This window comes from Rosa chinensis, chromosome 5 (assembly GCF_002994745.2).
Source record: "Rosa chinensis cultivar Old Blush chromosome 5, RchiOBHm-V2, whole genome shotgun sequence".
NCBI lineage: Eukaryota > Viridiplantae > Streptophyta > Magnoliopsida > Rosales > Rosaceae > Rosa > Rosa chinensis.
The window spans coordinates 645,784-669,061 of NC_037092.1; the positions used below are offsets into that span (position 1 = coordinate 645,784).

The window sequence follows — 23,278 nt, forward strand, 5'->3', positions numbered from 1 at the left end:
TTTGCGACAGTAATCAAGGTGCCCTCTGGCAAGGGGAACTTGGGCTATTCCATGTCCTTGAATTAATACTGATGGCCCAGCCATCGTAGTCACAAAGTAATATGCTTAGAATCAAAATTGAGTCATAATGAAAAGAACTCAAAATTTTATTCATAAGCCAACAGAGTACATCATTGTCTCTTAACCATTAGGAGAATCTAACCCAAATGCTAGCTAATGCAAAACAATGGTAGTCGTCTAACTTCTTTCGGTAATTCCAAAATACATGTGACCAGGTGAATAGAGAGATGTCGGTGGAGCAAGGCTCGCTTAAGTACCACTAATCTCAGAACCTTCCTAGACATCACACTTACTTTGGGTGAGCCTACTTTGAAGAAAGACTAAACCATTGGCATTTACTTCAAAGTATATGACAATTGCCTATTACATCTCTTGGAAAAAAAAAAGATTTAAACAGAATTGGCGATCTATTGATCCCAGCCAGATTTGTAGTCTTCAACCCTTTACTCTAGATCATCTTCTTGATCTTCTTGTTCCACATAGTGAGCTTCTCTTGCTTCACAATATGCTTTGTAGGCGGTGACAATTTCTTCACGAGCTCTACAAATGTGTGCCCAATGATTGGATACTCCATATCGAGAACATACATCTCTCTGCTCAGATTCCATTGATTGAGGCGCTTTGAAAGTGTCATTTAGATGGCTCTTAGTGTTGGTGGCGCCACCAACATGGCCAGAGGCGTTGCCTCCCTCTCTCTTTCCACGTTGACCTCTTCGGTTCCGTGTTCGCCTATTTTGGCAGTTACCTTCCCAAGTAGAGCGATTATATGGACCAGAACGTCCAGAAGTATCCCTAAGATTAGGTTTTTGCTCTTGGCACCCTCTCTTAGAGGCGCGGCTATAATTGGATTCCAGAATATACTCTGTTTCCACGGATCTCGAATTATAGTTCTTCACAAGGGTGTTGTCGTACTCTTCAACGACATTCATAGCTCCAATGAGCTCATGAAACCTTGTGATTCGTTCTGCAATAACATTGATTCGATAGTTCTTAGCAACCATCAATGCAGAGAAGGGGAAGGTAGAAAGAGTCTTCTCAATCAACATCGCATCTGTGATCACTTTACCACAGAATTCCATTAAGGATTTAATGCGACGTGCTTCCGAGTTGTAGTCAAGAACTGACTTGAAATCACAAAAGCGAAGGCTATGCCATCTCACTTCTAGGTCAGGAAGTAGGGAGTCACGGACGTTGCCAAAGCTTGAGCTTGCTCAACAGTTAGCACGTCCTAGCTAGGCTTGAGAATCGTATCCAGGATTCCATCGGCCTTGAGATGCTGGCAGACATCACGAACCCACCTGTGATATTCAGAGCCAGTTGTTCCCAATGGAGCAAAGTCCAATTTGTTCAGGTTACTCATCCTGAAAGAGAACAAGAAATAGGATTAGTTTCGGAGCGAAAAAAGCTACCACGAAAATAAATAAAATTTCTGAGCGTAGTCGCTTCTAAGAAATTAGGAATTTCCATGCGTAGTCGCTTCCAAGAAATTCGATTCCAAGAAGGGTTGGATTAGATCGAAACAATGATGTTTGTGGTCGATCGTTTCTTCTCAACAAACTCTAAGTTTGGAGGACTCTACAAGCTCCAAGCTTGGAGTGAGCATGAACCCCCACAGTTCGGCTTAATTAGGTCTCCCCTATGATGAAGAAAGGGGGGTAGAAGAAGGGAGGTTGCAAGTCCCCGAGAAAAAGAAGCGAAAAAGAATATAAAAAAACTTCAAAAACGGGAACTTTTAGTAAACCATACCTCTTAGGATTGCAAAGCGTATTCGATCCTCGTTGTAGGATTGCAAAAGAGCTTCAGTCCTAGGCGAATCAAACTTGTTGAAATTCGGAGCAGATTCGCTTCTGAATAGCTCCCACTCCGATTGGTGTACAGGTCTCAAAACTATTTCAATTGGGCTTAAATTTGGAGGTCAGATAGAAGAGACAGAGGTGAACAACTTTGATGAAGGAAGAATTTTTATCTGAAGTCCTGAACTAGACGTTTCGGGGCTTGAAAACTGACTGATATGCACAGGAACGAGCATGCTGAACAGATCCCACCTCGAATGGTGTACAGGTCTCAAAAAGACTCAAATATGGCTGAAATTTGGAGGTCAGATATAAGAGACATAGATGAACAACTTTTATGAAGAAAGGATTTTGATCAGAGGTCCCGAACAAGATTTTTCGGGGAGTGCAAGCAGCCTGATCTACACAGGAACGAGCGTGCTGCTGTGCTGCAGGGGGCAGCAGGCGTGAGGCAATGCTGCAGGGGTAATAGGCGGCACACGGGTGCGCAAGGGCTGCAGGGGCAGCGTACGGCATGGCTAGCAAGGGCTAGGAGCTTGCGGTAGTTTTGGTGAGAAGAGTTTTTGTTTTTAGGGCTAGGGTTAGAGCTCGTGCTGATAACGTGTTTTAGGGAAACAAGAATTGAGAGGAATTTACTGTGTATTCTCATATGATGGATGCTTATATCTATTTTTGTTGGGTTAAAATGCATGTTTAGGAGCCTAGTCAACTCTAGGGTGTGTATTTTGAGCATATCTAGGATGGAGTTAGAGGCTTGACCCCCTCTGATTCCTAAGCTAGAAACCTTCAATTTCGTATTCGAGGGGTTATAAGCATGGTGATTTACACCCGTTGAGTGATTGCGCGGGCCGGTCGCTTCGTAGTCTAATTCCTCCATCTCTATGTCTCTTGATGTGAATTAGTGACCCTTAAACCGGCTCTAATTCATGTCAAGTGAGTTCCTACGGTCCTTGAACCGGAGTAGGAATACCATGAAAGGGAATTTCGGTTCTTAAGCCTTGAACCGCCTTGGATACGACTACCACCAAAATAGGAAATATGCATCTACATTAGATTAGCTTCTGACACATGAGATTTGGTGAAGGATCCTCCCTAGCATCCGACATTCCCATTTATATTGTTTACGCTTTTATTAATTTCTCTGCATTTTTATTAGTTGCTTTACATTTCATTACTTTTTGTTATGTTAAAATCAACTCACAAACATTGAACTATTCCACTCATTTGTGCATATCCACCTCTAGGTTCTTAGTTTTGATTAGGCTATGGTGAAATTCAAAGCCGAGCATTGCTAAGGCTTGGTGCCTTAGATTAGTTTTATTTTATTTTATTTGTTTTATTTCCTTTATTTGCTTAATGACTTTAGTTCCGACCACCCAAGGATTGTGGGTTAGCCACTAATCCCCGTGGTATGATAAACTTTGGGCATAATATTTCCCTATCTTGACAACGATATGTACGCTTGCGTAAATTTGTATCAAGTCAAAGATGTAAAACCCTAAACAATACCCCATCAGAAATCGAAGTAGAAAACCCTAGATCTAAATTCCCAATTTCACTAACAGCAGCACACATCGGAGCTCGGATGACAAACATAAGGTATCCCAACAATCAAAAGCAAAGTACAAATCAAAGATGTAAAACCCTAAACAATACCCCATCATAAATCGAAGTAGAAAACCCTAGATCTAAATTCCCAATTTCACTAACAGCAGCACATACCGGAGCTCGGATGACAGACAGACATCCGAGATGGTTGAGAGAAGCTGGAGACTCTGAGATTGAGGCCGGAGATTGGGTGGTGGATTGGTGTTCGTACGGAGAGTTGAGAGAGAGACAGAGATGGCTGCGGGTTTAAGAACTCGAATGAAATGAGAGAGAGCGGCTGTATGGTCTTAGTGGTAAGGTATACGGAAAGGAAAAATAAACCAATCATCTATTGACATGTAATATATATATATATATATATATATATGTGTGTGTGTGTGTGTGGAAAATCGGTCGGGTCGGTTTGAAAACGGTCGGAAAATTGTCCAACATCGATTCCGAACTGCATATAGTCGGTTTCAGTTTGGCAAATGTGAGTTTTTTCCTCTCTTCATTCGGTTCGAAAACCGACCCATATTTTTAGGTTCGAAACGGTCGGAAAACCGTTTTGCATTCGGTTATGCTGGGCCTAATAGATTGAGGCGAAAGGGAGAAAAAATTGGAGGGAAGAAGGGAGAAAAAATTGGAGGGAATACTATTCCTTTTACATGAAATTTGAATTTTCTAGAGGGGTTTATCAAAATGGTGGGAATAGCTTGATTGGACGAAAATAACCCTCAATGTATTTAACGATCAAGTAGACGGTAGTGAGTTATGTGAAAAACGGTTCACAAGTTGAGTGAGTTATGTAATATTATTAAAAATACAGTGAGTTAAGTGTCGATTGTGTCATAACTCAGTGACTACTCCTAAGTTTTTCCCAAAATAAAACATCCACCATTTTTCAATTAAATTTATATATCTTATCACTTTATATCCTCTCTTTTTATAGTGAAAGGTACTCGCATCATGTCAGCTACATGTATTGTCAATTTGTTATCTCCATTCAACATTCATAGATTGAATGCTATTCATTTGGGTCTCCTTATCACCTGGGAATCTTTCTTTTTCATCACCATCAACTAGTTGGCCTATGAGCTCGTTAACAAACAGTAATAATAGTATACAATAATAAAATCATATGAATCATTCGTGTAAAGTTGAATGCAAAAGCAAAAAAGAAAAAGGCAATGTCTCACTAATAGAAAAAGAGAATTGCTCAACTCAATCGAATAGAAAAGATAAGATTCCAAATTATACAACATGATATGATATGGAGAAGGACCTGAAAGCTCACCAAATAAAGAAAACCTCTCAATTTCTGTGCTCTATTGCTGCAAATTTCCATATAGATTTTCTTGGTATTTTGAGTGTTGCAGGTGAGTGGAGATCAGCAAAGTTCAGTTGAAAGGCTATTTCACATCAGCAGAGATTAAAGCTAGTGCACGAAGTGAGCAGCCTATGTCAAACAAATAGCGGTAAGTCAAGTTCAACCACAACATAAATTAGGAATTCATCCGATCAAAATGAAGATTGAATTAAGTAAAGAAAATTAGGATAACCTTGAATTAAGCAAGGATGACCATTGTTGGTGTCTGCGCGCCTGTGTGATTCAAGAACATGTTAAGAGTAGTAACTTCAACAATTTACGGTTCTGTTTGGCTGATTGCAGTTTTTATATGAATATCAGGGTTAAGGTCGGACCCTGTGAAAAACTTCCAGGGAAAGGCTAAGCCTCAGTTAATTAGTTGGTAAGCTCTAAGCCCCTGTTTCACTAGACAATGAATGCTGCTTCTATTTTTTATATGCATATATACATGCTGGAAATTATTTCAGAGTAAACTGCATAATCTTTTTTTTTAATTTGTTTGTAAATTTTTTATTCAAGTGGTCTTTAATGAATTAGAATTAGTTGACGTAGTGCTCTAGACGGCTAGCTTGATGCATGGAATTGCTGTTTGTTGCATTGGAAAATTATTATTTTGAAGGAAGATGTCGGCATCATCTGATTCCCCTTTCAATATTGGGGTTATTTTGAGTTCAGCTGATAATTTTGAAAAAACTAAATGCATTTCAGAGAAGAAACACGTACAAAGACTAGGCGCGCATAATCGCGATGTCGTTAATAGTGGAGGCTATGGTCCAGACTTTGACGGAGCAAGTGTTCACAGCTCTAATGAACCAGGCTGAATTTGCACTCGACTTCAGCGGCCAGTTTGAGCAGTTGAAGACGGGGCTTGATCTCACCAAGGCCTTACTGTCAGACACGGAGAGTCTCAACCACAAGAACAACACTATCAAGACAGCATTATTTGATCTAAGGGAAGTCATCTACAAAGCCGACGATGTACTCACTGATTGCTTGGTTAGAGATGAATACAGAAAGGAGGGATCCTGTTCCGGCTCCTTGCTTCACGATCCATTCTTCCTGCATCGTACAGGAAAGAAATTGAAAGACATCAATTTGCGTATGAAGGAGATAGAGAAGACCTTGGGCCGGTTTTTGAGGGCACCGGACAGCATCCATAGAGAAGATGCATACCAAGTTAGGGTGATGGTGTCACAGGACTGGAATCCAACTGAGATAATTGGGTTGGATAGCGATGTGGAGAAGATTAAGGGTTGGATTTTTGACACCAGCAAGGTACTTCACTATGTAGGCATTGTGGGAATGGGTGGCTTGGGCAAAACCACCATTGCTCAAAAGATATTTCATGATCTAGAAGTAGTAGGCCACTTTCACAAGCTGATATGGGTGTGTGTTTCGCAATCATTCAGCGCTGAGCGGATTATGAGGAGCATCCTAGAAGGTCTAGGAGAAAACGTCTCAGGAGCCGGTGTTACTCAGATTTTGAGCAGAATTCAGCAAGTACTTAAAGATAAGAGCTGTCTGATTGTCATGGATGATGTGTGGAATCACACAGATGTTGATTGGTGGACCAACCTCTGTTCTGTTATACCCAAACAAAGCAGCTGCATCATAGTTACAACTAGAAATGAAGAAGCTGCAATTGGTATGGGAGTTGAAAGCTCACGAATCCATCGTCCGAAGACTCTTAATGATGAGGAAAGCTGGTGTTTATTCTCCAAGTTTGCATTTCCTACAAGCAAGGGATTGTGTCCGGAGGACAGGCTTGAGAAATTAGGAAAAGAACTCTTGAAGAAGTGTGGTGGACTCCCACTCGCAATCAAGACTATAGGATCCTTGTTGGCATCAAAGATCGACTACCCTTCACAGTGGACACGAGTTCTGGAGAGCTTTCATTCTTTGACAACCGAGGGAAAAACTAGCTCACTAAGCTCTGTTATGGCCTGTTTGCGATTGAGCTATGATGAACTTCCGCCTGGTTTGAAGCAATGCCTGCTGTGTTTCTCCATCTATCCTGAAGACTACGAGATACATGCTGATCAGTTAATCTACTGGTGGATAGGAGAAGGCCTCGTGCAAAGCAAGGGCTCAAGAACAGCAGTAGAAGTTGGATATGAGTATCTCACAGTACTAATCAGCAGATGCTTGGTTGAAATTGTGCAGAGGAGAGGATTTGATGGGAGAGTCTACAAGTGCAAAATACATGATATGGTGCGGGAACTGATAATATTGATTGCAGAAGAGGAGGAATTTTGCGGCTTTGACGAACGAGGCAGACAAGAATTGACAGCAAAGACTAGGTGGTTATGCTTTATTGATGAAATGGATGAAAAGTCCTTGAAACGTAGTTCAAAGCTTAGGGCATTGTTGCTGATGTCAAGCCGCGGATTTGACTTTGAAAGGAATTCGGGGTTTCTGCTGCGATCCCTCAGAATGTTGGATTTATCAAACTGCACTGTGGATGAGCATTGTGTGGAGGATCTCTTCAGCTGGATCAGCTCCCTTAAGCGCTTAGCATCTCTGAACTTAAGTGGTATTCAAGCCCTGAAAGAATTGCCCTCTTCAATTCATAAACTCCTCAACCTCCAACTTTTGCTTTTAACAGGTTGCAGCAATCTCGTAAAAATACACCCTTCCATCACTAATTTGAAGAAGTTGATTATTTTGGACCTAGGCGGATGTCCAATCCAATACTTGCCTCAGGGATTGGGAAGGCTTTCTTATCTTCAAGAGCTCTCCGGATTCAAGGTTGTGAGTCAGCCTAGAAAGCCAAGTTTCCGGCTTCTTGAGATTAGGGAATTGATCAACCTGAGAGTACTGCGAATACATGTAAGTAGTACCACAGTTATCGCAGACAATGAACTTGATGTCCTCTCTCAGCTTAGAAGGCTCAATGTTCTAGCTATTGATGCAGAAGATTGTAGAAATAACAATGTTTTGGAAATGCTAGAAGGGCTGACCCCTCCTCCAAGCCTACAAGAGCTATATCTTAGGAATTACAAGAAGGAAACTCTGCCCAACTGGGTTAATCCTGGACAACTTTCACGATTGCAGTATCTTTGCATCGAGAATGGAGACCTTGTCAAGCTAAGCAGTGGTCAAACCACCTGGAATCTTGAAGGCCTGTGTCTCAAGTACTTGATGAGGCTAGAGGTAGACTGGAACGACTTGGAGAAGGATATGCCTGTACTTCACTACATGGAGATCAGTCATTGTTACAACTTGACGGATTTCCCTTGTTCGGTTATGGAACCTGGGGTCTGGAGAAAGCATTAAGGTTAAGGTATTAATGGCTTTGAGATTCATCCAGAGGTGTGCAATAAAAACTAACATACGTATTTCTTCTTGATGTACGTAGTAGCTATATATTGGAGTGCAATATTTTGTTGTTGTTTTTTAGAGTAGGATCGGAGCTGATTGAAATGAACTTTTCGTAGTCGTTGTATTGTTTCCGTGTGATGTTTTCCTTATATTTTGAAGCGGTTGAAGCGGTTTGAAGCATATACAGATGTAAACTAATCTTTTGCTTCAGTGATTTGTGTACTGGTGATTATGATTTGAATTATCTTGTACTGTTCTATCACCCGTTTGTTAGGGTAAAGACCCTAACTGGAAGGAAATTGCAGAGAAAAGTAAAACAAGAAAATCAAAATAAACTTGTATTCATCGACCCTTTGCAGCTACAGGGGAAGGGCTATATATCCCTTATCATGTGGACACGTGTCACCCATGGAGTGAGCAGAATTAAGTAAATCATAGCAAGCTTAATTAGGCTAAACCTGCTAATTAACATAATTAACTAATTAACCCCGTGCAGAGCACATGCATGAGACTGACTTCTCCTATTTGACCTGGAGACCACTTTAAAGCTAATTTTCATAACAATCCAGCCCCCATAAAATAAGCTTGACCTCAAGCTTGAAAATCAGGAAAACGTTGTAGGATTTCTTTATGTCTCCAACTCTTGCCAAGGAACTCATTAACTACAATAGCATTCTGCCCATACATCAAAGGTGATATCCAGTAGCCCCATTTCCACCATTTCTTTATATTACCTCTTGACAGGATAAAGCCTCCCAAAGCCACATATATGCATGTTGCGAATGAGGAAAGTGTATTAGCAATAGTCAAGCTTCTACCAGTTCCAGCAATGAATTTGAATAATGCATTAGCCATTTGATGCATGAGTAGGAGGAGAAGGTATTGCTTGATCAACCTTCCAACATTTGGATCATATCCAATGACATAATAGAAAATAAATACCCAAACACCCAAGCATGCGTGCAGGACCTCACAAAGGACAAGATAAAAGTTCCTCATACTATCACCCAGTAAACTGCCCAAGCCTTGCACAGAAAATAGCTTAATTCCTTGGTGTACCACACCAATATACAGCTGCAGTTTATTCATCTCAGATGCCATTTTGTCCAAATTCCCATTCATCACATCCAAAAACCACGTCTCTGGCCCCTCAACTATACCAATTGGACAACATTTTAAAACTAAAGCAATGCATAAGTTGTCAATAGTCACAAACATATATTTTTCTCTGAGCTCTTGTTTGCACCAACTCCATTTATTTGTAGTTTCATCAAGCTGTTGACCCATATAATGGGCTGGTCCAATGATACCATTCACATTATCTATATCAGGGAATGGTCCTGAGCATATACTGAGACACTTTTTAAGGCAATGAGTTAAAGCTCCAACCTCTAGATGTCCTCCCCATGCTTCTGATGATTCCACTTCCTTACAGTAATTCTCAATCCTTTCTACAAGTGAGTCCTCATAATCACCATCTACTTGGTTGTTTGGCAAGAAAGATGGGACCTCAGGTACATGGCACATATACACAGTCACCATTTCTCGAAGACCTTGGTATGAGTAAAGTGAAGAGCCTCCAAAAAGGTGGGCTAGCTGATCCTGGATAGCACTATAGAGACAATGACCATTAGCTTTTGTCTCATTAATTGTCAACCCGAGGGGTTCAAGCTTTTTTTTTTTTTCTGGTTTCTCATCCTCAACCATTTGATTGCTTATTGACTTGCTCTGTTCTTCTTTACTTCTCTGCTTCCTTCTTGCATCCTCCTGAGCCCCTATCACTTTTTTCTTTGAACTCTTGCCAGGCTTTACATTCTCAAAGTGACTGCTTACAGGAACACCAGCTGTGACCTTCATTAAAGCATCCAAATTACTCACTTCACCTCCATTAGCCTTGTTGATAGCAGCAACAAGCATTGTTCCAAATTGCACATCATTCCCAGCAGACATAGATGTAGCAGCTTTAACATCATCACAACCCCTAACAAGCCTAGACTTGTTTCCTAGTTTAGAAGCGAGTCCTCCACCTTTGTCTCGAATGCTCATAGGAGCAATACTGGTCCTTCCTGCATTACACATCCCATATGATAGCAACATTTTATCAAACATGTAGAGTGCAGGGTATTCCCCTCTTTTCCCACACAAACTTGGTCCCTGATCATCTTGCTTAACAGTAACACACTCTAGCTCATTGAACTTTCTACCAACCCCACTATGCACCTTAACCATCTTATCAGAAATCTCTGACTTGGTTCATAAACTCTTCGCAAGCGTACGAATCGTTGTCAAGTAAGGGAAGTATTAAAACCTTGATTATCGTACCTCGGGGATTAGGTGTTGGACCTAACTGAGATAATTGGCGCTAGAATAACTTAAAAGCATATAATGAAAAATAAAAATAAAATAAAGTAAAATAATATTCACAAGGCACCAAGCCTCGGCAATGCTCGGTTTAGCTCACACTAAGCCTAATCAAAGCCACTAACTTGTAGCCCAAATGAGTTATGCACAATGGAATGTAGGATTTTGTTTGGGATTTTTGAATTGGGAATTAACTAAATTAAATGCAAACTAAAATAAAAGCAAACAACTAATTATCAAGCAAGAAATTAAATTTTGATTTTCAAATTAATGGGAACATGGGAGCGTCGGGTGATTCACACTAACTATCTTGCAAATATCGATGTCAATTTCATAAATGCATGCATTTCCTATATGTGTTGAGTCCCGTATTTAGTACCGGTTAAGGCTACTAAACCAATTATCCTTTCGGTGTATCGATTATGCCGGTTAAGGCCACAATCAACTCTCTAATTTGGGCATTACGCCGGTTAAGGCCGCAATATCCAAAATTAGAGGCCCAGAGAGCAAGATAATAGAGACCCAAGCAAGCTTAGCTACAATTAAGCTAGCTAATGGTCACCACACTTAAATCCTAGATGCAACAAGACCAATAAGTCGTCAATTTATCAATCTATTCATCACAATTACCCACAACATAATTCCAAAGGTTGACAAAGCCTAGAAACATGCTTCTAAGGACCAATACATTCGGATTTAAAGCATACACAATGGAAATTGCATTTATTAAAATTAAAGCATCAATATTTATACAAGATGAGTTAGGGCTTCACAACCCTAACTCCCAACAAAGAAATTACTCACAACCCATAACTATGAACATCAAAGATACAAAATTCAAATAGAAAAGATTATAGAAGTGTAGGAGAACACAAAGGTAGCCACAATTAGCTAGGAAGCTAATATGACTTCCCTTGAATTACAACTCCCACAAATACCTAAAGCTTGAATCTTGTAGCTCTTGATGAATCCTTGAAGCTTGTGTGAGAAATTCTATGAATACCCAAAAAAAAACTAAAACTATTATAAAAAATGGAGGAGAAGGAGGAGAGGAGAGGAGAGAGAGCAGCCCAAAGGGGCTGCCTCTATTTGGTGTGGTGCGGCTGTTCTTTTCTGTTAGAGAGAGAGGGGATATATATATATATATATATATATGGCTGATCGTTAGGGGTCATCATGGGCCGGGCTAGGGCCGGCCCTACCCTAAATTTTAGGGCTTAGGGTCGGGCGGGGCCGGGCCTAGTCAAAGTCAACAAAATTTAGGGTCGGGCCAGGGCTTAAATATGCTAACCCTTACCCGCCCGAAAAGCCCGATCCGTTAGGGCCGAAAGGGCCTGGTCGGGCCGGCCCTCAAATAGGGCCAAATAGGGTTGAAATGGGCCAAAAAGGGCCTAATTTTGTTTAACAAAAAAAAAAATTTATTTTTTTCTTCTCAAAATATGGCTTAATGGTATATATTGGTGATATAAGACTCATTGTTTTTTATTGAACATATTTTATATTAATATAATACTTGTAACTTATAACATTTATTAATATTACTTAAGGTGGTTATATTCAATTAACTATCTATATAAATCTCCCAATATTAATTGTTGTCTAACAAAGAAAATAGAAATTAAAGAAAACAAAACTTATGAAATCAATTACAAAGAAAGAGATAAATTGCATATTATAGAAAAAAAGAGAAACGTAATTAAAAAATAGAAAAAAAAATATGGCTTATTCGGGAGGGCCAAAAATTTCAAAATGGAAATTGATCAATCTGACAATGCTCATGGAGGGTAACAAGCCTAATAAACTAGTTATACTACATTACAAGGCATATAAGGATTATGTGCGATCCAAAAATTTTAAAATGAAAATCGATCAATCTGAAAATTCTTATATATTTATACAATAGTGATAGGTATTGTGTAAAGAAATTAGGCCGATCCGCCGTGAATAAGGCGTCCAAAGTAGCGGTCAACGTTTTGCACAAGCAAACTTCCCTAAGGGGAGAGGCACCATGCGCGGACAAACGTTGCGGAATTTTGACATCCGTAAGTAGACCCCCTACCCATGAGAGTGTGGGAGCTGAAAGATAAAAAAAAATGAATTGCCAAGGACCGATTAAGAGCATATTTGTTTTATGTTCTATTTAGGGTATTGAGTTGACCGGGTAGATCGAGGTCCAACCGAAGGCGGAAATTGCTGAAATTTCTACCACTAACATATATTCATATGAAAACAACATCCAGCGATTCATTTTTAAAAATTCCATTTCGTCCCCCATTTTGCTCATGGAGGGTAACAAGCCTAATAAACTAGTTATACTACATTACAACTTTACAAGGCATATAAGGATTATGTGAGATCCAAAAATTTTGAAATGAAAATCTACCAATCTGAAAATTCTCATATGTTTATACAACATTGATAGGTATTGTGTAAAGAAATTAGGCCGATCCGCCGTGAATAAGGCATCCAACGTAGCGGTCAACGCTTTGCACAAGCAAACTTCCCTAAGGGGAGCGGCACCATGCGCGGACAAACGTTGCGGAATTTTGACATCCATAAATAGAACCCCTACCCATGAGAGTGTGGGAGCTGAAAGATCGAAAAAAGTGAATTGCCAAGGACCGGTTAAGAGCATATTTGTTTTATGTTCTATTAAGGGTATTGAGTTGACCGAGTAGATCGAGATCCAAACGAATGCGGAAATTGTTGAAATTTCTACCACTAACATATATTCATATGAAAACAACATCCAGCGGTTCATTTTAAAAAATTCCATTTCGTTCCCCATTTTGCTCATGGAGGGTAACAAGCCTAATAAACTAGTTATACTACATTACAAGACATATAAGGATTATGTGCGATCCAAAAATTTTGAAATGAAAATCGATCAATCGGAAAATTCTTATATGTTTATACAATAGTGATAGGTATTGTGTAAAGAAATTAGGCCGATCCGCCGTGAATAAGGCACCTAACGGAGCGGTCAACGCTTTGCACAAGCAAACTTCCCTAAGGGGAGCGGCACCATGCGCGGACAAACGTTGCGGAATTTTGACATCCATAAGTAGACCCCCTACCCATGAGAGTGTGGGAGCTGAAAGATCGAAAAAAGTGAATTGCCAAGGACCGGTTAAGAGCATATTTGTTTTATGTTCTATTTAGGGTATTGAGTTGACCGGGTAGATCGAGGTCCAACCGAAGGCGGAAATTGTTGAAATTTCTACCACTAACATATATTCATATGAAAACAACATCCAGCGGTTCATTTTAAAAAATTCCATTTCGTCCCTCATTTTGCTCATGGAGGGTAACAAGCCTAATAAACTAGTTATACTACATTACAAGACATATAAGGATTATGTGCGATCCAAAAATTTTGAAATGAAAATCGATCAATCTGAAAATTCTTATATGTTTATACAATAGTGATAGGTATTGTGTAAAGAAATTAGGCCGATCCGCCGTGAATAAGACACCTAATGGAGCGGTCAACGCTTTGCACAAGCAAACTTCCCTAAGGGGAGCGGCACCATGCGCGGACAAACGTTGCGGAATTTTGACATCCATAAGTAGACCCCCTACCCATGAGAGTGTGGGAGCTGAAAGATCAAAAAAAGTGAATTGCCAAGGACTGGTTAAGAACATATTTGTTTTATGTTCTATTTAGAGTATTGAGTTGACTGGGTAGATCGAGGTCCAACCGAATGCGGAAATTGTTGAAATTTCTACCACTAACATATATTCATATGCAAACAACATCCAGCGGTTCATTTTAAAAAATTCCATTTCGTCCCCCATTTTGCTCATTAAGAAGTTAACATTACATTGGTAAAAAGGTTTCAACTCGACCAATTGATTATTTTTAGTTATGTTGATTACTTGATTTATTTCAAAATTGGTATTACATGAATATATTGTCCAATTTGAAATAATAGCTTTGTAATTATTACAGTTAATTAGTTAACAGTAATTCTTGGTAAATATTAAAATACCCAAAAGATTATATTAAAACGGCGGCGTTTTTGCCGAATTAACAGTTAATTCTTTAAAAAAAATTATTTTTTTCTTCTCAAAATATGGCTCAATTTAAAAGACTCATTTCCTAATATGGTAGATTGAAATAATTTTCTACACTTCCATAGTTTTATTACTTTTATACATATAACACATGTAATAGAAAATAACAAAAATAAAATATAAATTTTAGGGCCGGGTTAGGGACGGGCCGGGCCTAGCCCTTACGGGCTCAATCGGGCCGGGCCGTAGGGTAGGGCCGGGCTTTATTTGTGTGACCCATACCCTACCCTAAATAAAAAAGGGTCGGGCCGGCCCGCCCTAATGGAAGGGCCGGGCCGGGCGGGCTTAGGGCCCAAGGGCCATATGATGAGGCCTACTGATCGTTTTGCAAGAGAGGAAGATAAGGTCATGTGCTAGTGACGTCAGCAAATGATAGAGAAAAAAAGATCCAAAAAAAAAATCAGCAGAATGAAATTGTGGTCTGGGCCTTTGTGTGAGAGAAAAAATGATTAAAAGGATGGTGGCCATGCTAGTGCACCACGTGATGAAGGGAAAGAAGGCAGCAAAATGGATAATTAACCAAAGGGGTTGTTTAATTAAATGATCGACATGTGGCAGGTCCCTTTTTGGTTAATTAAACCAATTTGGTTTAATTAATTGTTAAGCTGTCCTCATTCTCCAATTAAACTAAAATTAATTAGTTTAATTAATTCTGCCGCAATTTCATCAAGTTTCGCTCCTTTCATTGTACTTGTCTCAAGCTTGACTTTCGTCTTTTTTTTTTTCGGAAACCTCAAATTACTCCAATTTTGCGCCACTTCTTCCGAAATCCACAAATCCGCTTATTTACTACAATATAAATAGAAATAGATTAATTACATAATAATTACTTTGGAGATTAGCTTAATTCTAGTGTTTTAGATATAATTATACGCATATAAATGCGTATAATCACACCCCCACACTTAAACTCTGCTTGTCCCCAAGCAAACTAAATGAAACATAATCCGAAAATCTAATAATTCACAAACACCTATGCTTAAACATAAAGAAAACGCGGTATTAGCCTTTTCAACCATAACCCTCGGAGAACTAATTATGTATATGACCGTGAGGTTGACGAAGCACAACATAAGATTTTTGAATTTGTAAGGCAATTAAGATGCACATGTAAGAAATGCTCAAGTATATGCATGTGTTGACCATGTGTCAAATCAATCCACCATAATCAAATAGACACATAGAAGACCCGATATAACCCACTAAACTCACATAGGTTCACTAAATATTACCGCTCAAGTGTTTAGGGACTATATGTATTTCACTCAAAAGCAATTTCACAACACGCGTCACCATATGCTTGCTCTTCGATCTTATCTCCGCTAGGTAACCCACAACATTCAAGATTAAGAGGTCTTTTATTTGGTTGTAATGGGGCTAAGGGAAAGTGGCTATAAGAAATAAAGGATAGGGAAAGACAAAGTTCATGAAAATCGGTGAAGCAACTCTCTCTTGTAGAGATTTAAGACTTTGCTTACAAATGCTAACTCACTCACCCAAATCCCAATTTACAACCCACGCTAAACTACGTAATATATATATATTTTTTCTCTACACAACTTTCTTCTTCTTCTTCTTCTTTTTTTTTCCTTGAACTTTCTTTCTATTTTCACAAACTCTTTTTTTTTTTTTTTTCTTTTTTTTTTTATATAAATATAACTTTCTTTTCTATACAAATCACTCACCCTCACACTTATTCTTTTATAACCTCACACTTTTGACTTTTCTTTTCTTTGGAAGCACTCAAACATAAAGTCATTCTCTCGAATCGCTTCACCAACTACCATGGAAGGGTAGGATAAAAGTGTATAGGCTAGGTAGGAATTTGTGGTGGTAATGAACAAAAAGGCTAAATTATATAAATAGGCTCAAAGTGGCAATCTAGTGGTAAATATTTTTGGGCACATGCTTCTTTGGCCATGGTGGTATATAGTCCTAATGCCTCCATCCTTTCTATCATGTTGCAAGCTAAAAATAGCCTCGAGAGGTCTCAAGCAAGTTCTAGATACGCAATGTCATGAAATTGTACACACATGAAAGAATAAGTGAATGAACGATGCATACACTATGGATATTAGGCTCAAAAACTCACAAATAAGGCATGCAAGTTAATCGAATAATCTATATGTTTCCCTAACTATGGTGAACGAACCTAACATTAGGCTATGTGCACACATATAGTCAAGCATAGATCACATATACACTTAATCACAAAACAAATTCAAAGTCCTAGATCATGCTTAGTCTATTCACAATCACAACAAGTTAAGTCCATGACTCGTCATTGGGGTTGGAAAAGGCATTAACCACTAAAATATAATTACATAAAGCTAATCTAATTTTTTTTTTTTTTAGTCGCCCGAGCCCTCACCCCCACACTTAAAACCAACATTGTCCTCAATGTTGTAAAGTGAGCTCGAAAGCTAAAATCCGTGTTGGATTTAGGCATGAGAGTGAAGTTCGGGCGAAAGCACAAAAATTAACATGAAAATAAAAATCTAAATGCGGAGTAAAGTTACAGAAAACCCCCTTTGTTGACCCTTCATTGCTCACGACCTTCGGAGAAGACTAATATGAGACACCAACCTCAAGGCGTAAGGCCTTGACTTCCTTAACGTATGCTCCAAGCTAGCTCTAGGTGCTCATGAAAGATCGACTCCATTGAGAAATATATAGTGTCCAAAGAGCAATGCGTCACAAATAGGCCACCAAAGAATAAGTACAAGGTCCTTCATTAAGTACATGGGCTTGATCACCTCCAACACACCTCACAACAGCCCTACAATGGCCTCCATTGAAGAGTTGAAGTGCAAGAAGTCTAACCACCCCGAGTGAACACAAACTAGTGAGTGCAGAAAACTTCCAGCAATGACCTTTCTAGCTTCAAATGCCCATTTCTCATACTCAGAAAGTGATAATCAGGTGAGGCCACTTGAAATGGAAATTAGAATCAGAGAGCTTTCTATCCATATAAAGTTAGCCACCTATCTCCAATTGAAATGAAAATTAAAGCTGGTCAAACTTGCCAATCTGTCATGAAGTTTGCTGCTGACCCTCAGTCACCAAAACTGTAATATTTGAAGCTCTAGAGGTGCAAATAGGGTGAGACCAACTGGAAATGAAAGTAGACTCATGAAAATACATACAGTTAAAATTTCACTAGAAAATATGTCATGAGTCAAAAATCGTTGGCCTCCAAACTCACTGATCTGTTCTGCAGTTTCTGCTGTGCCCTGTTTCTGACCTCTGTTACTTGGAACTCTATATCTGAAGCTAGGAAGGTTCAAATTAAAAACTGTTTCTCCTGTATATAGAAGACATGTGAAGATACATCTCTGAAAATTTTTAGCTCCAAATTGCTTGGGATGTAGAAGGTGTAGCTTCCCAAAGTCACTCTACAGTAGCATTCTCTGTTCTGAACTTCATGCATTGACCATTAAATAAATAGAACTCCAGTGACTGAAAGTGGTTCAAATTTTGGCACAAGACAGTAGACATATAGAAGAATAGTTACAGAAAATTTCAGCTCAAAATAGCCTGTATAATAGAAGCTATAGTCACCCAAATTCAACTGAATTTTCAGGACAGAAACTGCTCACTACCAAATTAATTCTCCTTCACATTTCTAACTCCAGACACCTCCCATCCTCCCAAAAATGCTCAAAAGCTTTATTCACAACAAAAATAAACTAAGAAAGAAATAAATACTACCGATGATGTGCTAGGGTTGCCTCCCTAGCGAGCGCTTTGTTTAAGGACTTCATTGCCGGTCCATATAGAACATGATCTTGTCAAGGTGGATACTTCTCAAGCACGACCACCCTATTGTTTGGGGCTAAGGGACTCCTTGATATATCATAGAGGCAAGACCAAGAGCTACAAAAGAATACTCCAATTGGTGGCCAAAAGTGTAGCTTCTTAATGTTCCTCTTCTTCTCAATTTTTCTTCTAGGAGCCAATATCCTTGCCTTCTCTTTCTCAAGTGGATTAGAAACGATACTCATAAAAACAATAGGTGGTAGAAGCTCTTGAGAGTGATGGGAAATGGTGAGTGCAAGTGCTCCATTTCCTTTCCAATCCATCACCTCATTGTAGAAACATTGACCACTTAATGGTGGATTGGGAGGTAAAACTACCTTGATCTCAATCTTCTCATGAATAACATAAGTGCTCAACGTTCTACTCTCCACCTTGGGAAGCTCATGATGGATCTCCATGGATTTAGGAGGCGAGAAAGTCCTTGTCTCTTCAACTTCTTCAACATTACAAGGCGTTGAAGAACTCTCTTCCTCCTTGGGAATATCGACCTCAACAAAAATAAGGGATTATGGTGTATGACTTTAAGCTCGACATCCTCCTCAATGAACAAATGATTATAGTGTATGACTTCAAACTCCGCATCCTCCTCACTAGACAAAACATCTTCCTCTTCGGAATCATCTTCAAGCATCTCCCCTCCATTTGGAAGCTTAGATTTCCAATATTGCATCCATTCCTCCGAAGTGTAGTCACTCACCCCACTTGCATTGAAACTTTCATAACCAAGCTCACTTTCTTGTTCATGAACATCACCATCTCGATCTTGAATAGGCAACTCTTGCTCATGATGCTCATAATATACTTCTTCTCTTGAATTAGGCTCCATGTGGTCAAAGAAAGATTCATGCTCATAAATGGTGAAGGATGGCTCTTGTGCAAGACTAGCCTTAAGTTGCTTGTTGGAATGTATAAGCATCTCTTGAGAAGCTTGCAATCGAGCTTGGGAGGCTTGCAATTGAGCTAGTAGTCCTTCAACGAATTCCTTTCTAGGCTCATAAGCTTGATAGCCTCCACCATATAGACTTTCTTGCTCATATCTCCACGGGTCTTCCCATCCATAGTTCCACCGATCCATAACTCAATGTAATAGAAAAATATATGCCTATGAGTTTCCACAAGTGAGATTAGTAACCAAAAAAAATTAGAAAATATAAAATTAGAAAGTAAGCAAACAACATAAACAACCAATTTTTTTTTTTTTTTAATAACAAAGAAATAAAAATATGCTAAAGTGACCTAAAGAACCGATTTACCAAGGGATTAAGGCTATTAAACCCTAATCCCCGGCAACGACGCCATTGACTTGGTTCATAAACTCTTCGCAAGCGTACGAATCGTTGTCAAGTAAGGGATAAATGCGTATAATCAATCTCTCCCTTCCCCATATCTAATTTCTCATCAATATCAGTCACTTTAGCAACAGAGACAAGACTCAAAGCACCACAATCATCGTTCAAAGTAAAATGTTGCTGGTTCATGTTGTGATTGAAATCACCAATTGAGACTGAGCGGTTGGTGTACCTCATGTGGGCTGGGGATGGTGACTCAGCCAACGCGTGGACGGTGACTGATGGTCTAGGTGGCGGCGGAGGTGGTTGTTGCAGCTGGTAGGGGTAGAGACCCGCCGTGGCCGGTGGTGGTGGTGGCGGTTTGTAAGAATCAATGGTCCCAAAATGAATCTCCGAGGAGACAGGCTGAGTCACTGGCAGAGATCTGACCGGTCCGGCATTGGTCGACCTCGACGGCTCCATCATCTGAGCTGTGAGCTCCGATCGAAATTGCCTCAGCTCGTTTAGTAACTCAGACCGGAACGACGCAATAGTTTTCTCAAACTCACGGCGCCACACAGTTGCTTGTTCAGCGGCCTGTTCTCTTGCGATTTGGATCCTCTTCCTCCTCACTTCATCTAAGTCAAGTGGACGCGGCGGTGCTGACGAGTATGGAGGTGGAGTCTCAGCACTCCTCGGCCCCATAATGAGGGCTCTGATACCAATTGTTAGGGTAAAGACCCTAACTGGAAGGAAATTGCAGAGAAAAGTAAAACAAGAAAATCAAAATAAACTTGTATTCATCGACCCTTTGCAGCTACAGGGGAAGGGCTATATATCCCTTATCATGTGGACACGTGTCACCCATGGAGTGAGCAAAATTAAGTAAACCATAACAAGCTTAATTAGGCTAAACCTGCTAATTAACATAATTAACTAATTAACCCCATGCAGAGCACATGCATGAGACTGACTTCTCCTATTTGACCTGGAGACCACTTTAAAGCTAATTTTCATAACACCGTTACAACCTACATGGCTACATTAAAGCATGCATTCTCAATTATTCCCTTTGTATTGGTGTTTTAGGATCCACCAAACACACATCATATGCATTTTAGGTGTGTTCAGTGGAATGGTTCAAGCAAATTAATCTCAGTTGTATGATATACGGCTTCAACGTCTATGGCACATTGGGAAGCTAAGAGGCATAAAGAAATGTTAAAGAGCAGCCACTGCCAACTTGTTCGTGTTAATAGATAGTAGTAAAAATTTACAGCTTTTTTTACCAAATATACAGCTATTGTACATGTGTCCAAAACTATATAAGCCCTGCTTCTTTCTTCTTCTTCAAGCTTTCAGGGTATCAGAGTTAGGTTTGATCTGCGACTTGGGGGCACCTATATCAAAGTGTTTCTATACAAGATTACAATATCATTCATATAGTCTATACTCGATTGAAGACTGATTCAGTTTAAGATAAGTTTTTCATTCACTAATCTTGAATATTCGAAGCTCTCTATGTTACTCCTGCAAATGTCATTCAATTCTCTTGCATCGAAGTCTTAAATTCACATGTTAAGCAGTTGTTCATCAATTTTTTGTTCATAAAATTGCTGAAAATTTTTATATCTGGAAATTCTAGTCTCAAACCCTAAATCCTGCAATTGAAGCTCGGTTTTGTGTTGTGATACTAATTGAAGTCTCGATTTATCCTACTGTGAGAAATTTTTCATCAGAACATTAGAATTCAAGATGTTCAGACTATCATCAACTCATCAAGGACACCAATCAAGGTTTCAATCTGCTGTTCGTGGAAATCAGAATTATGGTTTAATTGAAGACTGTAACCTTCTTGAAATTTTGGGATAATTCTCTTTGATTCTGCATTTAGGTTTTTTTTTATTATTTTATTTTAATCTCTTGTTCTGTGGTAGATGAAGGATGAAGTTTGCTGATATTTGATTTTTGGGATGGCTAAAGACTGGTGCTTCACAGAGAGCATAGTTTGAGAGCATCATAACCTTCACATAAGGATGTCTTTCACTGCCCATAGTTCTTTGCATGAAGTGAAGCCTTTCTTAGTAAAGTGTCATCATCCTCTCCTTCCAAGATCGAAGACTGATCATTGTTTCCTGGCAGAGATCTCTTTAATTATTATCTGAAGTTTGCTGCCTTTCATTGATTCTGTCTTAATCACTTGAAGTGGAATCATTGGTATTTTTGTTACCCTATAGTCATGAATAACAACAACTAGCCACTCATCTATATGCTTTCAAGCATTTACAACTTACTACCCGTGAAGCTGGATGATAGCAATTACCTTACATGGTTATTTCAAATGCAAAATAGCCTAAAAGTCTTGGTTTAGAGGGATATATTCATATACTTGTTCGCCTCAATTTTTGGTGACTGATAATGGGATAAATGCTGGAGTTACAAGGGAGTTTCAAGAATAGGAAAAGAATGATAAAGCATTGATGACTCTTATCTCTGCCACTTTATCTAGTGAAGCATTATCATTTGTGGTTGGAAGCCATAATTCATGTGAAGTTTGAAAAAATTTGAGCGTGAGATATGGTGTCTCTTCTAGATCAGCTGCTATGCAACTCCAAACAAACCTGTGCACAATTCAGAAAGGCAATGACACTATAGACAAGTATTTTCAGCGTATCAAGGACATTGCTGATCAATTAGCTTCTGTTGGCATTTCTATTCTCGAAGAAGATATTATTATCATTGCTGTCAATGGCCTTCCCTCTGAGTAGATGACTATCAAAATTGTGATCAAAGCTCATATCACAACTATGTCAATGAACATATTGCGTTCTCTTTTGCTTGATGAGGAGTCTACTATATGGATCAATCTAAAAAGTCTATGCAAGTTCCTCACTCAACAACAATTGTTACAGGGAATGATTATTGTCACAATAACAATGTTGCAATGCCTATATAGGTTCCTTACACAGTTGCAATGGTTCCTACAACTCCATACTTGGCTTCTGGTATAACACAGCAACATGGTGGTCTTCAATCACAAGTCAATACTGGAATTGTTAACTCTAACGGTGAAGTGCAGTACAGTAAGTGGTTCTCTCAACCCTACAATGGCTTTCATTCTGACCTTCTTAATGGTTTACCTCAAAGGGGTGGACAGAGAGATAAGTTCAATTTAGGTGGTGGCAGGTACTCTCATAGAAGTTCTCCGGGTTTTGGTACCTATGGTAACTTAGGTATGTTTGCTCAATATCAGTATTATCATAACTATGCATATGGGAATTCAAATACTGATTATGTGAAATCTAGAGGATTTATTAATCGGTGTGGAAACTTACACAATTTTTCATTGATGGTGGATTTCAATGCAACAACAATACTCGTGACAATTCTAGAAATGGTGTAAGTGGTCAATTAGGACAAACTGGTGGATTTTGCGACTTCAATAACAGATTCACTTAAAGTGTTCCTCTTCTTTTGAAGTTTGCCAAATATGCTCACAAGTTGGACATCTCGCTAAAAGTTGTCCCCAAAGGTCTGCTCCTAGGCAAGTTGTTGCAATTGGCTTTTCTTTACAATGTTAGATTTGCTTCAAGAGGGGTCACAGTGCAGCAGAATGTTTCTAT

At 39.2% G+C, this 23,278-nt stretch overlaps 2 protein-coding genes across 4 annotated transcripts in view; one reads left to right on the forward strand and one right to left on the reverse strand.

Annotated features, from left to right (window-relative positions):
• Positions 1–23,278, reverse strand: part of LOC112168113 (probable LRR receptor-like serine/threonine-protein kinase At1g53430) — a 55,836-nt gene that overhangs the window by 21,878 nt on the left and 10,680 nt on the right. The window lies entirely within an intron of this gene.
• Positions 4,620–8,374, forward strand: LOC121049330 (disease resistance RPP13-like protein 4). 3 transcript variants are annotated; one of them, XM_040506112.1, is made up of 3 exons: positions 4,620–4,918; positions 5,113–5,191; positions 5,518–8,374. In XM_040506112.1, exon 3 carries the CDS (start codon positions 5,557–5,559, stop codon positions 8,083–8,085), a length of 2,529 nt encoding a protein of 842 aa, XP_040362046.1. In that variant the 5' UTR covers positions 4,620–4,918; positions 5,113–5,191; positions 5,518–5,556; the 3' UTR covers positions 8,086–8,374. The 3 variants fall into 3 exon arrangements, with proteins under 3 accessions (XP_040362046.1, XP_040362045.1, XP_040362047.1); XM_040506111.1 differs by having other exon boundaries at positions 5,131–5,191; XM_040506113.1 differs by lacking the exon at positions 5,113–5,191.

What these genes read in the sequence shown, in the direction of transcription:
- LOC121049330 (XM_040506112.1), top strand. Translation starts at nt 5,557, where the DNA reads ATGTCGTTAATAGTGGAGGCTATGGTCCAGACTTTGACGGAGCAAGTG.